The sequence below is a fragment of the Electrona antarctica genome (assembly GCF_951216825.1).
Source record: "Electrona antarctica genome assembly, chromosome: 8".
Taxonomy (NCBI): domain Eukaryota; kingdom Metazoa; phylum Chordata; class Actinopteri; order Myctophiformes; family Myctophidae; genus Electrona; species Electrona antarctica.
In genome coordinates, this window is record NC_136789.1 from 55,135,844 (window position 1) to 55,152,350 (window position 16,507).

The 16,507-nt window shown below is 42.7% G+C and overlaps 1 protein-coding gene across 2 annotated transcripts; it reads left to right on the top strand.

Moving 5' to 3' along the window:
• The first annotated feature begins 1,124 nt into the window (after positions 1-1,124).
• Positions 1,125-16,108, top strand: LOC306928415 (protein mono-ADP-ribosyltransferase PARP12-like). Of its 2 annotated transcripts, XM_079508493.1 has the most exons (14): positions 1,125-1,554; positions 3,139-3,274; positions 3,784-4,087; positions 4,515-4,610; positions 5,549-5,602; positions 5,751-5,877; positions 8,815-8,833; positions 8,951-9,103; positions 9,745-9,844; positions 10,088-10,184; positions 11,407-11,491; positions 12,438-12,568; positions 13,412-13,563; positions 14,574-16,108. In XM_079508493.1, the coding sequence occupies exons 1-14, from the start codon at positions 1,283-1,285 to the stop codon at positions 15,005-15,007; spliced, it is 2,160 nt and encodes a 719-aa protein (XP_079364619.1). In that variant the 5' UTR covers positions 1,125-1,282; the 3' UTR covers positions 15,008-16,108. The 2 variants fall into 2 exon arrangements, with proteins under 2 accessions (XP_079364619.1, XP_079364620.1); XM_079508494.1 differs by lacking the exon at positions 8,815-8,833 and having other exon boundaries at positions 8,938-9,103.
• The last annotated feature ends 399 nt before the right edge of the window (positions 16,109-16,507 follow it).

The window sequence follows — 16,507 nt, forward strand, 5'->3', positions numbered from 1 at the left end:
CTGGTCAGCTCCCAGTATTAGACTGTGGTTGTACTGGTCAGCTCCCAGTATTAGACTGTGGTTGTACTGGTCAGCTCCCAATATTAGACTGTGGTTGTACTGGTCAGTTCCCAGTTGGCCAACAGTATCAGACTTGTTGTACTGGTCGGCTCCCAGTTGGCCAACAGTATCAGACTGTGGTTGTACTGGTCGGCACCCAGTACAACAGTATCAGACTGTGGTTGTACTGGTCAGATCCCAGTACAACAGTATCAGACTGTGGTTCCTACTGGTCGGCTCCCAGTACAACAGTATCAGACTGTGGTTGTACTGGTCAGATCCCAGTACAACAGTAGCAGACTGTGGTTGTACTGGTCAGCTGTCTGTCTGTCTGTCTGTCTGTCTGTCTGTCTGTCTGTCTGTCTGTCTGTCTGTCTGTCTGTCTGTCTGTCTGCCTGCCTGCCTGCCTGCCTGCCTGCCTGCCTGTTGCTGAAGTATATTCAAGACAATAAACATATTAGATTATTCCGATTTGTTATGAAGGCTGGCCCTTTTGGTGGAAGGTACAATACTATAAAGCACATTTACTGCACTTAAGTACACTTTTTAGGTATAGTACTTTACTTGAGTCTTTACAATTCCCTTCTACTCCAGTACATCTCTACTCCACTACATTTATTTTAAAACTTTACTAGTTACTTACGTAACCACATCGGCCCTATATACATTTCGGCAATTTGATACCGATCTACAAGCTCACAATGCTTTGCATTGTGACACATTGCGTCGCATTGTGAGCTTGTAGAACTGCTATTTTCAAAAGATTTGTATACATTTGAATAATTTAAAATTAGACATTCTGCATAATGAGTAGCCTACTTTTACTTTTTTTATGACAATAATGTTGTGGATGTACCCAAGTACATTTTGAATTCCGGACTTTTACATCATGTGACTAACAGTATTTCTCTATTGTAGTATTGATACTTTTACTAAACATTTTTTCCACCACTGTCTGTATTATTATTACACCCTGATTATGACTCAAGAGCCCTCCTAGCGGACAGCAGTGTAATAACAGTCATCCTGAATAAGCACACTTCTTAGTTTCGTTTTCCAATCATCAGCATTTACATAACAAGGAGCGTCTCTCCGACTCCCACTTCAATCCGACTTCCTCCAGCATTCAGTCAGGATCAGTCAGGCTAACAACGTGTTGTCATTGTTGTGGCAGCCCGATGGAAGTTACGACGATATAGTTTAACATCTATCATTCACAACTCAACCCAGACTCAGATGGGCCATGGCAGAGAGCCAAATAACCAAATTTATCTGCGCGAACAACGGCTCGGTGAACCTTGACGAGTTGGTGGCTAACGTCTCCCTGCAGGAGAACGTCAGAGAGATCATCTGTAACCGGGAGAAGTTCTGTCGAGCAGTGCTCAACGGTCACGAGAAGGTGATCTCAAAAACCTCTCTGAGAATCTGCAGAACCAACTGTCAGTGGGGTGGATGTCCCAACCTACACCTGTGTAAGAAGTTCCTGCTTGGAGACTGTCCGTTTGCACAGGGGAGGTAAGGTTGGTTGGTTCTATCTTATTATTCTTCTTGTCACATTGTTGGAACAAATAACAATATTTTTAAATGAACGAATTAGTAGTATTGTTAAGCCTAATTCAAGGTCGAGTTTTGTTTTGTCTAACTGATCTTCAGCTGTCACTAAAACTTTTATAACGTCCTAGCCATTATGGTTCACCGCGGGACTTCACCCTGTTTTACACACCTTGCTACATTTACAACTTTAAAGTCTACAATAAACGTTCATGTTTTAAATATAAAGGTCTCATCCCAGAGCCACGGATGTTATAATCCTCCTCGGGTGGGTATTAGAACCCGCATCAAACGTACTGTTCAATAAAATGCATTACAATCCGATCGGTGGCCACTTTATCATAGAGTTATAATGTAATCACAGTGCAATACACCTCCCAACCGATAGGGTCGCGTAGATGAAAGGACGGTGGAAAAACAATGCGAAAATGGCCACCGATCTGATAAAAAATGCTTTTTATTTAACAATAGGGAAGATACGGGTACTAATACCCACCCGAGGAGGATCCTAACATCCGTGGCTCTGGGGTGTGAACTTTATATTTGAAACCTGAACGTTTATGTAAAAGTTAATGTTGTAAATGTAGCAAGGTACGTAAAATAGGGTGAAGTTGCGTCATGACTGTCATGATTTCAGGGCCACTGTTAGTTAGGCCTGACGCCTGAGTCATGTTTTAGTGCAGTAGTTTTCAACCTGCAATATCAAGTTGATATAATAATGGTGGTTGATATTATCAACCACCATTATTTATCGGATAAGGTGTCAGGTTAGACAGGCCTTTTCGGGGAGCGGTCATGAATAAATTATGGACTGATATGGTTATTCGTCTCAATAGAGATTTGGACACAAAATGAAAGAATATTTATTTTGTTGTCAGATTTTGTCTACAATTCCATGCTGTATTAGTATTGATGTTGGTGCCATTAGGAGAGATAACAGGCAAACGTTGATCAAAATATCATTTCTGTCTACATTCTACAATTGTGTAGACTTTTTGTAAATTAAGTATGCAGATGTCAATATAATTTAACTCTTGAGAGTTGAAACCAAATGGACCTGTAAGGGTCCATTTGGTTTCCTTTTTACCCTCTGAAGAGTTAAAGATCTAATAAGGGTCCATTTGGTTACCATTGGGTGAAACAACCGCTTACAAAGCTTATGAAGTCAGCCAGTAGACCTACCATGTTTTCCCAATGCAATCTTATGGTACCGGACGGGGGTTGACTGGCCACAGACTGACTAAATACAATTTAAGCCTGATTTAAGCATCTGTTTCACCCTTGTCTAAAAATCTTACGTGCCTATGCTAAATTTATTATCTGTAGCTAGCCTTTACTTTTTGGAAACGGCACTGCGAAATGGGTTTTTGCCACTGTTTTTGGATGGCTCAACCCCCTTTCTACCGATGCAGGGATACCTCCATATGGAACCTCTTCTCAGAGCTAAGAGCGTATAGAGTGAGATTCTAAACGGGGCTAGGAATTGACAAACACGTTTAGATTACAACAACAACAACAACAACAACAACTAACTACTACTTATTTTAGGAGACCATGTCGGTTCGGACACGACCTGAACTCCTTCCAGAACGCGTCGGTTCTGAGCGGACATGGCCTGACGGACCTGACCGCGAACGAACTGCGTTCCTTGCTGCTCCAGAACGACCAGAGCCTGCTTCCAGCTGTAAGTATGAATAGACTAACAGAATGACCAGAGCGTGGTGCTTCCGTCTGTAAGTGGCCTGCATGTTCTTGTTTGCAACGCATAGCGATAGTTCTGACAATTAGCCTATTTATTTATTTTAAAGTGCATAAACTGATGGATCAACGTGTAGATGAAACTGAATTTAAATTGACTGGAATATTGAAATGCATTAAAAAAAAGAAAAAGAAAAAAAAACGTTCTGAAAAGCGTGCGTGGTCTTGTGTCTGAATAGAACAACAATAGAGGGTATGCGCATGCATAAAGTGAATGGCAAATTGAGTGGCAAAGTGAGTTTAACGTCGTTTAACATCGTTTAATACAATCAGATAGGACCTTTCTGTTTGGATGTGTGTGCTGTCAAGGCCAGAAAGTAGTTTTTTACACACTCAGGTAAACGCGCATGCCCTCTATACTAAATATTTGCCTCATGCACTGCAGTAGTCTGTTATGGGCCCACCACCATTTCTCGTCATTTTCTTCTTCTTTAGATATGCTACGACTACAACAACGAGCGCTGCCAGGCGGGTGATAACTGCCCGCGCCTCCACGTCTGCGAGAGGTACCTGAAGGCTCCCTGTAGCTGTCCGAAGGCGCACGACTTCCACGAGCCACACCCGTCGAGAACCCTGCAGGACAGAGGGGTGAGCGCCCAGCTGCTCTCCTCCATGAAGTCCGTTTACATGAACAAGCAGACATTGAACGTCCAGGAACGCCACAGCAGCAACAACCACCACAGCCAACAGCAGCAACAACGAGCCGATCCTGTCGACGGCCTCTGTGCTGCTGCTGCAGGTCAGTGGTGGAAAAAAGTATACTCACATTTTTTTAAATAAAGTAATAGAACAAATACTGCCCAGGCGGTGGCGTAACCGTCTGGGCACCCGACTGGTAATCCAGTCGCAGTGTGCCGCGGGTTCGACTCCCGAGCCCGACACGGCCTTTACTGCATGTCTTCCCCCATCTCTCTCCCGTTTCCTGTCAGCCTACTGTCTGTCCCTTCAAAAACAAATAAAAGGCGCAAAAAAAAGTATAAATACTGCAATATTATAGAAATACTTTGTCCCGTTCATGACGACCTTTGCTGTATGTCTCTTCCTCTTCTCTATATCCATCTTTCCTGTCCGAACGTCTTCACTGTAACTATCAATAAAGGCACAAAAGCCAAAAACGTTTAAAAAAAAAATGTACTTAGTTACTTGTTTCCATCAAACTGCTCTAGGCGGCATGGCCGTGGCGCCTACCAGCGATGGCCCCGCACAGTCTGCCAAGCAATACGAGAGACCGAGAGGAACGCCGAAGAAAAACTTGATGAAAGGTAAAGACACAAAAAGACACTTTCTCAGGCTTTATCAGTTTATCTCAGTGGTTTTCACCAGTGTTGATGTTGTCGACTATAAAACTATGGCGAAAAATGTTCGTCGACCACCTTTTGTCACTGACGAAAACTAAATCGAAACTAAGCTATGATGACTAAAAGTGAGACTAAATATATTGGCAGTTTCGTCAACAAATAAAAACTAGACACAAATGTTAGGAAGGGACTAATCGACAAGAGATCCAGTATAAGTAAAAGACAGAAGTCATTTTACACTTGGTTGTATGCTGAAAATGGAAGAGCTGCGAGCTTGTAGATCTGCTATTTTGTAAAAACAAGTGTAAAATCAGCCATTACGACGCCATCAAGGCCTGCCAAAATACATTTTAGTTGAAATCTTGTGATATTTAGTCAACTAAAACTAGACTAACACTAAATGATTCCAGGTGACTAAAATGTGACTAAAACTAAATTCAAAAGACCCGTAAGGGTCCATTTGGTTTCATTGTGCACTCTCAACAGTTAATGATCCATAAGGGTCCATTTCGTTACCAACTCTCCCTCATTTTGTTGGGGACCACCGGGAACCCTCTCAATGACCACTGGTGGTCCCCGGACCACTGGTTGAAAACCACTGGTTTATCAGTTGTATAGAGAGTATGCGCATGCTTAAAGTGAATGGCACATTGAGTGGCAAATCGAGTGGCAAAGCAACATGCAAAGTGAGTTTAACATTGTTTAATGTTGTTTAATGCATCAGATCAGACTTTTCTGTGTGGATGTATGGGCTGTCAAGGCCAGAAAGTAGTTTTTGGCCACTCAGTAGGTGTTCCTGCATAACTTGATGATGATGTCACACGCATACCCTCTATAGGGTAAGCTATTCATTCACAAACTACAAAGTAATATTTTGTTTGGTTTTGATTTTTCTTTCTTAGATAAAACGGAGATATGCATGTTCTTCATCAAGGGCCACTGCAAGCATCATGCCGGTGAGTAGTAATGAACAGTATATGAAAAGGAATTATTATATTGTGTCGTTTCGAAAGAAACATAATGTTTTAATAATGTGTTTGATCGAGGGTATTCATCTCCATTTCATTTAACCTGTCGCATGCGGGTGATTTTCTGCTGTTTCAGACCGGTGCTTCAGAGCCCATTCCACGCTGCCCTACAGGTGGGAGGTCAGAGACGGACAACAGTGGACTGCTTTGGAAAACCAGGAGGAGATTGAGAAAGAACACTGTGACCCCAAAACAACATACAGGTGTGTACGGTATCGAAGAACGACTGACACTCGGTGGCGCGCTATGAGCTTGTAGATCTGCTATTTTTCAATAGCTAAATTATAACATAATGTTTAAAACACCAAAAGGGGTTCCCGCCAAAAATGGGTTAAATCAGCAACAGAGTACAGTCAAACGCTAAGTCCAAAAGGCATACTGTAGCACCAAAAGAAAAGCCCTTGCGCTCTTGTTTCCATTTAGGCCCGATGCCATCAATTCATAGACATGACATGAATAATAACAACACAATTCAATGATATCATCACAGGAAAAAAAACGGTAGTAATACAATCATCACAGATGCAGTCTAAACATGCATTATGTGATTTCTCCTATACAGTCTCTGTGTCCAGCCCATGTAGTTTATTGTCTCCACCAGGCCGAAGGCATGGGGAGAGAGTATGTTTTGCACTCCGTCCGTGTGTGTGTCCGTCCGTCCGTGTGTGTGTCCGTCCGTGTGTCCTTCCGTCCGTCCGTTACCAGCTAATCTCCGGCACCGTTAACCCGGTCGATGCCAAACTTTGCACACACACTCCCTGGATGCCAACGATGAACCTCTGCCCCACATTTTCCAGAACGGCCTGTTATAGCGCCACCATGAGGCAGCTTTTCACATGTTTTACCTACAACTGCACCGATCTGCGTGAAACGTTGCATGCACACTCCCTAGAGGCCAAGGACAAACCGTTGACCTGCATTTTCCGCATCTGCCTTTTATAGCGCCACCAGGAGGCCAACTTTTGTAAAACACATTTTTTGATATTACTCCTCCAGATTCTGTCCAAAAATCTCACAAATCGTTACACACTATCTCTATGGTCATGTGCTCAAGTCGGATCTGTCCGATATTTCATATTCCATCCTAATTGGCTATAATTAGCTTTCACAGTTTGCAAAATTGCCCCGTTTTGAACAAAAGCCTCAAATCATGAACGCAGCATGCAATTTACGTGAAATCTTTCACACATTTTCTTACTAGGCTGAGGAATATATCCCACCCTTTTCACATTGGCCTGTTATAGCGCCACCAACAGGTTGATTTTTGCAAAACACATTTTTGGAACAAAATGCCTCAAAAACATGTTTCTATTAATCCTAAACATTTTGCCAAACATCTCACACAGTCCTATCCTCCTGGTGGAGACCTGTGCCCAGAAGGGCACTTTTTCTAGTTACTACTGTAATTCTCCTATACAGTCTCTGTGTCCAGCCCATGTAGTTTATCACTACTGTAATTCTCCTATACAGTCTCTGTGTCCAGCCCATGTAGTTTATCACTACTGTAATTCTCCTATACAGTCTCTGTGTCCAGCCCATGTAGTTTATTACTACTGTAATTCTCCTATACAGTCTCTGTGTCCAGCCCATGTAGTTTATTACTACTGTAATTCTCCTATACAGTCTCTGTGTCCAGCCCATGTAGTTTATTACAAGTAAGACGCGCGAACGCGGGAAGCGAACGCAGCTCGTAAATTGCAAAAACAACAATTAGAATAAATTACGTAATTTTTTAAGATTTTTTTTAAGTTCTCTTTTTTTTGTGTTTTTAAGATTTTTTTTTAAGTTAAGTTTTTTTAAGTTTTTCCTTTTAAAGTTTTTCCTTTTTAAGTTTTTCCTTTTTAAGTTAAGTTTTTTTTTAAGTTAAGTTTTTTTTAAGTTTTTCCTTTTAAAGTTTTTCCTTTTTAAGTTTTTCCTTTTTAAGTTATTTTAAGTTAAGTTTTTTTTTAAGTTAAGTTTTTTTTAAGTTTTTCCTTTTAAAGTTTTTCCTTTTAAAGTTTTTCCTTTAAGTTTTTTTTTTTAAGTTTTTGTTTTTTAAGTTAAGTTTTTTTAAGTTTTGTGTGCATGCATGCGTGCGTGCGTGCGTGCGTGCGTGCGTGCGTGTGTGTGTGTGTGTGCGTGCATGTGTGTGTGTGTTTTTGTGTGTGATACAGCTGCGCCCTCTGGTGGTGGGCGGGTGGTGTTACAACGTGACACACAGACAGACACACAGACATGATCTGCTGGGTCTCATAGTAAATGCTCACTGCGTTCGCAAATAGTAAATGCTCACTGCGTTCGCAACTACTGTAATTCTCCTATACAGTGGTTGTGTCCAGCCTGTGTTGACCCGTGTGATTTCTTCTTTCCAGAAAGGAACCAGACCCAGTGGTTTTCAACCTTTTTCACATCAGGGCACATTCATTATTTGGCATTTGAGCCACAGACCACCATTTGTGACCAGATTTGACTGAGGAACTGCCATCGCGCAAACTGAAATAAATGCTTGAACATGGAGCTAGGTGTAATGTTAGTGTCCACAGAAGTGAATCTTTCAAGCCTGTTTTCTCAACTTGCTGTTTTCTGCAAGACATTACTCTATAAGCCATGGTGGGTCAAACTGAACAACCAATATGTCAATTTGAAGCTATGATTCCCTGCTTTCATATGATATGAAACGAAAACGAAAATTCAAAAAAATCCAATGGCAGCCCCTCAGTCAAATTTAGTCACAGACAAATTTAGACTTTGACTCTCATACCCAAAACTAAAGAATATTTTTTTGTTATTGTTATTTTGTCCACAATTCCATGCTGTATTGATATTGGTAGTAGGTACCATTAGGAGAGATAACAGGCAAACGTTGATACAAAAATAACAATTCTTCTACATCTCTAATCGGACGTTAATTCGGACGATAATCGGATGTTTTAACAACAATTGAACTCTCGAGAGTACGGGTCCATTTGGTTTCATTTTACCCTCTCAAGAGTTCAAGATCTAAGAGGGTCCATTTGGTTACCAACTCTCTATCATTTAGTTGGGGGCCACCTGGAACTCCCTCAAGGACCACTGGTACGGGTCCATTTGGTTTAATTTTACCCTCTCAAGAGTTCAAGATCTAAGAGGGTCCATTTGGTTACCAACTCTCTATCATTTAGTTGGGGGCCGCCTGGAACTCCCTCAAGGACCACTGGTGGTCCGCGGACCGCTGGTTGAAAACCACTGTCCTCTACAGCCGCTGTGTCCAGACCGTGTTGACCCGTGTGATGTCTCCTCTACAGCCGCTGTGTCCAGCCCGTGTGCTTCGACACCATGACCCGTGGGCCCAACGGAGTGCGGCGCCTCTCCACCGTCTCCTCTGTTCTGGAGCCGACCTTCATCCTCACCACGGACTGGGCCTGGTACTGGGAGGACGAGTTCGGAGCCTGGAACCCGTACTCTTCAACCGTGAGTGAACGGCCATTAACCCATTTAGGCCTGACGTCGAAATTAAAAAAATAATAATAATCTGAAAAACCTCATCAGTGGTTCTCAATATTTCATGTCAAGGACCCCAAAAATTATATGTAATATGCCGCCCGACCCCATCTGAAAATATGTTGTCCCAGGGACCTCCCCAGAAGCAAAGATTTGAGTTAAAAACTGAAACTCTGAAAGAAAATATATTCAAAGATTTGAGGCACATTCACGATTTTTCCAAAATAGCAGATCTACAAGTTCATAGCGCGTTCATAGTTCGGTGCCGCGCTATGAGCTTGTAGATCTGCTTATAGACCGGCTTGTAGATCTGCTACACTTTTTAACCATTATTTTAAACTTTAGCTGTTGGAAAAAATAGCAGATCTACAAGCCTCCCCCCCCCCCCCCCCCCCCCCGTACACACACAAAAGTATGATCCTTGATGACTATTTCTATATGTATTTGATGTATTACCATGTGTTGTTCTTGCTTACTGTAAATCGCTCTGGATTAAGAGCGTCTGCTAAATGTCTAAATTGTAAATGGTCTTCACATACTCTGCTTGACCTTTGAACTGTGTGTGTGTGCGTGTGCGTGTGCGTGTGCGTGTGTGTGCGTGTGCTCTCCAGAGCGTCAGCAGTGCAGAGCTGGAGCAGAAGTTCCAGAACGATGACAAGGCCGTGGTGGAGTTCACCGCGGGATCACAGACATACGTGCTAAGTTTCCAAGGTCAGAGGTCCAAGGTCGTCATATAGCAGCGCTCAGACACAAATCTGCCGGTGCTGAAAAAGAATAATGCCCTCGCCAGTGATATAGTCTATGGCCACCTGCGGCTTTATAGTCCAGTGCGGCTTGTATATGTACACATTTGTTTTTTTCCCTAAATGTAGCTGGTGCTGCTTATATTCAGGTTCGCTTTATAGTCCGGAAATTACGGTATATTGTATTATCATTATTATTTTCTTTTTCCAGATATGATCCAGACAAATGAACACTATGGCACTAAGAGGCTGGTGAGAAGACGACCTGTCTTTGTTTCTTCACATGACGCACACGTCATAAAAACAAGGTGATGTATTGAATGAAATGTCCTTTTTATGTAGTGGAAGGAGGTAGAATGGTATGCTTCCATGATTGCCTTATTGGCTCTGCACCTTAGAGTATATATGAATAGAGACGGCACCCGGATGAAACCCTGAGGCGAAATGGACATAGTGGCCGAATTTGATATTGCAGCGTGGGCCCACACACATGAACGCGCTGGTCCGTTGACTATCATTGTGCACGTTCACGATGACACGTGAACGCTGAATGCCTGCAATGATAGTCAGCGGCAGCGCGTTCATGTGTTTGGGCCATTAATTCAAGGTCGCGTTGGCCATATTAATGGTCTGATCGGCAGAACACCACCGTGACTCTGTCACCACAATGGAGGATTATCACTTCCAGGTCATTCGGCCGGATACGCTTCTTCTTCCCTGGGAATCGGTTAACCCATTCAGGCCTGACGTCGAAATAAAAAAAAACGTTTGCTCTGAAAGAATATTTACCTATTCAAAGATTTGTGCCGCATTTTTACGATTTTTCAAAAATAGCAGACCTACAAGTTCATAGCGCGCCACTCGGTGGCGCGCTATGAGCTTGTAGATCTGCTATTTTTCAATAGCTAAAGTATAACAGAATGCTTGAAACACCAAAAGGGGTTCCCGCCCAAAATGGGTTAAAATATATGAACATCTTTCAACAAGGAAACTTGTTATTATGACAAAAATAATTGTGATTATCTCAAATATTAGACGATTATGTAATAATTGTGAAAACCCTAGATCAGGGGTATTCAACTAGATTAGGCCGGGGGCCACAACTGTAGAATGATTGCGTATGGGGGGGCCGCACAGCGTGCACGCGAAGCGCAAAAAGTTGTGGGTTCTCAAAATGCATTTTGTGTTCAAACACAAAGATTTATTTAATACATTTGTGCACAGTATAGCACAGGGTGATATGTCTATAAAGTATACGTTACCTGTAATAGATGTAGACCTATTTGACAGTGCATAAACATAATTGCCTTGACATTAACTGACGAGCGTCAACGAGCACATGCTGAAAACGCACACACACCAGCAGTACTCTAGTCTAAAGTGACTGGTGTTTTTTCTAACTTTTTCAAAATTGTTCCAAGGGCCACTAGGGGGCGCATGCGGCCCATGGGCCGCCAGTTGAATACGCCTGCCCTAGATATTGACAAAATAGTGTTGTAAATGTTTACTTAAATCTTCCTTTTTCTCCAGCCGAAGACCTGTGCGGAATCTGTCAAACTTCACAGCTCTGCCGGGACACTGGGACAAGTCCCAGACTCCCGAAACGGGATACAAGGTATTTTACTGCATTAGTACATACAATAAACTGTAACTTAGTAATGGAAATTTACCTACAATAATTACCCCAAATGAGATCAAGAGCCACTGAAATCTTAAAGGATCACATCATTTTGATCATTTCTGTCTTCACATCCGTGTGGATTGGCTTTCACAAACAGTGTGTTGTTACCCAGACCTTATACATTTAATACATACTTAATCTCTGCATCTCACAGTTTCATACTCTCTTCTAAACTCCACGGAATATATTCATCTCTGCCAATGGAGCAGTGTTGACTCCGTCGACTAAAACTATTAGAAAAAATGTTTGTCGACTACCTTTTTTCACTGATGAAAACTAAGTAAAAACTAAGCTATGATGACTAAATATAATTGACAATTTTGTCAACAGATACAAACTAGACTAAAATGTTAGGGAGGTGTTCAGATTCAAGGTTCAAGGTTGTACTTTATTGTTACATCTTGTGTACAGGTATATAAGAGTAAAACTTATTTTCGTTTGGCTTCCTTCAGACAATGCAGCAGCATACATATAACATAACAGCAAACACAGCAAACAAAGAGATAGAATAAAGAGTGCAAGAAAGAGCAAACAAAAATGTTTTCCATATAGTAGTAAAATGTGGGTAAACCTTTTGTGAACAGCTTCACAGTAGCTCATATTCCATATACAGTATACAACAAATTTAGTTTAAAAAGGTGCAATTTGAGGATATGTTCCATATATACAACACATTTAATTTAGTGGAGAAAAGATTCAGTAGAACTAAAAGACAAGTCATTTTATGTTTGGTTGTGTGGTGCCGTATGTCATGCGCCGAAAATAGCAGATGTAGATGTATTCTAGCAGGACCTTTTAGCACAGGTTTGTGGTAACAGTTCAGTGGTGCTTCCTCCTTTTGGGGAACATTATAACTAACATGTCCTCTTTCCCCTCCCAGAGAGTTGCCCTCGCGACCACCACGGCGGAATACAAGGAAATCGAGGGTCTATTCTGCAACACCATGACGGGAGTGGACATTCTGCAGATCGAACGCATTCAGAACAAAGCTCTCTGGGAAGCCTTTCAGTTGTACGTCCGTAAAAAACATCACTTGGTCATATCCACGCTTTTCTTTGTTACATCTGAACTGCCATGCACACTGTACATGGCAACATGTCCGTACACGGACAAAAATGTGTCCGTGGCAAAGACTTGGTCTTGTCCGTGGCAAATTCTACATTTTGCCTTTTACACACCATTATTATGTTCTATAATTTTGATCATAAGAACCAATTACTGAATGTCAGACTCCAGGATTTCTTCAGAATACGTATGCCACTGATTTATTACGACACTATGGTCCAACTAGTTCTCAAATGTTTTATTTTCAAGGACCCCCTTCACTCTGAGAGTGTACAAATGGTAGCCTGGCTAATAAGCCAGACTCAAATCACACTGTCGTGTGGTATTTGAGTCTGGAGATGCTGTGTATGGATCTTGTTTCCCGGGGGGCGGGTTCAAACATTTTCTCTTTGACGCAATTGGTCAGAGCTACTGTCAGTCAAAGGTCTCAAGCATTGAACGTCACTGTCACTGTACCAAAGCCCGCCCATATTGCATACCGTGTCCCGATTGGCCACACCAGTTCTCTGGTGTAGGAAATGGGCGTACAATTGAGCCTCTCCAGACCTACCGTCGGTAGGCAAAAAATGTTTTGCCAACGGCTGATTCGGTCTGGCTTATTAGCCAGGCTATACAAATGGACCCTTACCATTTGAACACTCTTACAGTTACTTACAGACCTGTCATTCAGGGCTAGCGCTTATGTGTTTCTGGTAATATCATTGTCCACTCATTTTGTATGTCCGTGGCAAAAGAATAAATATATTTTGACAAAAATGACTTCATAACTAATCCTCTGTATGAAAAAAGGCTGAAGGACCAACGGAAGAGGAACAACGGAGGTCAGAACGTGGCCGAGAGGAAGCTGTTCCACGGCACGGACCCCCAACACACCGACACCATCTGCCTCAACAACTTTGACTGGAGGATCTGTGGCACGCATGGCACTGCTTACGGGAAAGGTAGGTTGAGTGTTCAAGAGTTTTTCAGACGGGAAGAGACTGACGCGCCAGACCTTGGTAATTAATTTTCAACAAGAGGCGAGGTCGGGTGATTATTTTGGACGGGCGGAGAAGTCGAGGGGTGTTGACGCAAGCGAGCGCGGTCCTGTGTAAGTGTCGCGTGCGATGCGCGTGCGTGCTCGTTTGTGCACACGCCCGTGGGCGACTAGACCTGGATTCTGGTGAGCTTTCTTTTTTTTGAATGCCACGGCCCTCACGAGCAGACGCGTCGCTGATCCAGGTGACGACAACAGCTGCGTCACTCGCTCCTCGTCTGAAAAGCCCTTTATGCTTGCCTGGCATCTCTATTCATTTCATACTAGGTTCCCAACTTGCATTGTTCTCAAGTAGGCCGGTGGCCAACAGGCACAGGTCTAGTTAATTTAACTATAATTACTCTTGCTTGAAAGTATTATAATGTTTGAGTCACTATGCTAATACAGTAATATGTTTCAGTATTACCACTATACAGTATATATATAGGAAAATATATAATAGGAAATGTGGGGATCTGTGACGTGAAAAAAAAGTACGACCGATCCAGATTTTTCCATCTTCTCCCACAACTCTGTTCCAGGGGTCACCAACATGTCCGTACACGGACATATGTGTCCAAATTTTGGCAAATTTTAGAGTTTCATTTTTACACACTTCACACCCATTATAATGTTCTTATTTAGATCATAACACCCACTTACTGAATGTCAAGTCTCCAGGTTTTCTTCAGAATATGTATGACAATTATTTATCATGACACTATGGCACATTAGGAGTCCACTCAAAGTTCTCAAATGTTTTATTTGCAAAGACCCCCAGACCTGTTATGGTCATTCAGGGCTATCGATTTATGTGTTTCCGGTAATATTATTGTCATTTTGTTTGTCCGTGGCAAACATGGAATGTTGACACAAATGTCCACCGCAAGCCAACGTGGCGATGACCCCTGCTCTGTTCCAATAAATCCCATGCAGGCAGCTACTTCGCCCGGGACGCCAAGTACTCCCACAGCTACACGGGCCAGTCCGCCGTCAAGTTCATGTTCGTGTCGCGCGTGCTGGTGGGCGACTACACCGTCGGCTCCTCCTACTACGTCCGACCGCCCTCCAAGGACGGAGGCGACACCGTCTTCTACGACAGCTGCGTGGACCGCGGAGACGACCCGTCCATCTTCGTGGTGTTCGAGAAGCAGCAGATCTACCCCGAGTACCTCGTCAAGTACCAGATGAAGACCGCCTGCACGTCCTACTCGTATTTCACGCCGGCGACCGGCGCGTCTGTGCACTATGGTACACCCGCCGCTGCGCCCAGACCTACACCAACTGTACGGACACCTGCACCCAGACCTACACCTGCACCTGCACCCAGACCTACACCTGCAAATGACTCTACGTGTGTCATTTGTTGAATGTGACACGGAGATCAGGGGTCCAAGGCAAAGACTTGGTCATGTCAAATTGTTGGCAAATGTTTGATTTAAACACCATTATAATGTTAATAATTTTGATCACATGACACTGATTTACTACGACACTATGGCATATTAGGAGTCCAATGAGTACTGTGCCCTGCAGTTGGAGATAATTATTACTCTATATGATTTCCTGTAAATGTAATCTACTGTACAGTATGTAGGCAAGACCTGCGGATGGCGGATTTAGCCGCGGAAAACCGCAGTTCAGGGTGGATTTGGGTCATTCAAATATATTATAAATTAATATTGGATAAACCACGGGTGAAATAAATTAATGGCAACTATCTATAGGCTTATTATAGCTTTTAAAACGCACAAAATCTCGGCAAAATATCGCAATCCGCAACCACCCGCAATCCGCGGGTGGTTGCGGATTTATAAATTGGAATAATGAATTAATGGGGTCGGATAACGGGCGGATTATAAATATGCACACACGGATTCGGGTGACAAAAAAAGCTCATCCGCAGGTCTCTACTAGGCACACGCATCATAGAACACAATGAGTGCCATCAGATGCAAGGACATCACATCTCCCATTGCCAGACAAGCCATTGCCGGTCACTCCACAGCAGATAGATGTGTCATTTATAGTGATAGAACAAGTTAAGAAATCCAGAAGAGGTGCTGATATTAGACACCAAACTCCTTCAGACTGAATCTAGATGAAGATCTCTCCCTACAGTGCTACCTATAGGAAAGCCACATTGACTGGTTGTGTACTCTGATGAAATGTTTTTTGGGGGAAATTTCAAAGGTGATTATGTAAGGCTGTGTGTAGGCTTCATAATTTCAAATGTAACACTGTGTGAACTTTATATGTCTGTAATGTCCACGCCCCACCAGGGCCGGTCCTGAGCAATCTGGCGCCCCAAGCAGGATTTTTCGCGCTGAACTGATTTGGAGTGCTTTAAGAGCAAGTTGTTTGTGATCCACCCCTTATAGCACTGATGAAATGTTTGCTAATTCTAACTTACTATAGGCACAGATCAATTTATGTGCATATAAAAATAAAATAAATGCTATTTTCTTAAGCCTCGGTCTAAGTGTCTTTTTCTGTCACTTTTCTCCTGTTTTTGAGACCACCGCTCCTGCAGTTAACCTCAAACAATGGACAAAGAAAAAGTTCCCCCTGTCCTGTACTGGTCAGTACAACAGTATCAGACTGTGCTTGTACTGGTCAGCTCCCAGTACAACAGTATCAGACTGTGGTTGCACTGGTCAGCTCCCAGTACAACAGTATCAGACTGGTTGCACTGGTCAGCTCCCAGTACAACAGTATATTAGACTGGTTTTACTGGGCAGCCCATGGAATTCAATTTCCACTGAAGAGGTGCTGATTAACAGTTTTGGTTCAAGGTGTCATAAAATTAATGTTGCATTAAAAACGTAACATGCCACGGCATCATTTCGGGGGCATTAAGAGAATGCATT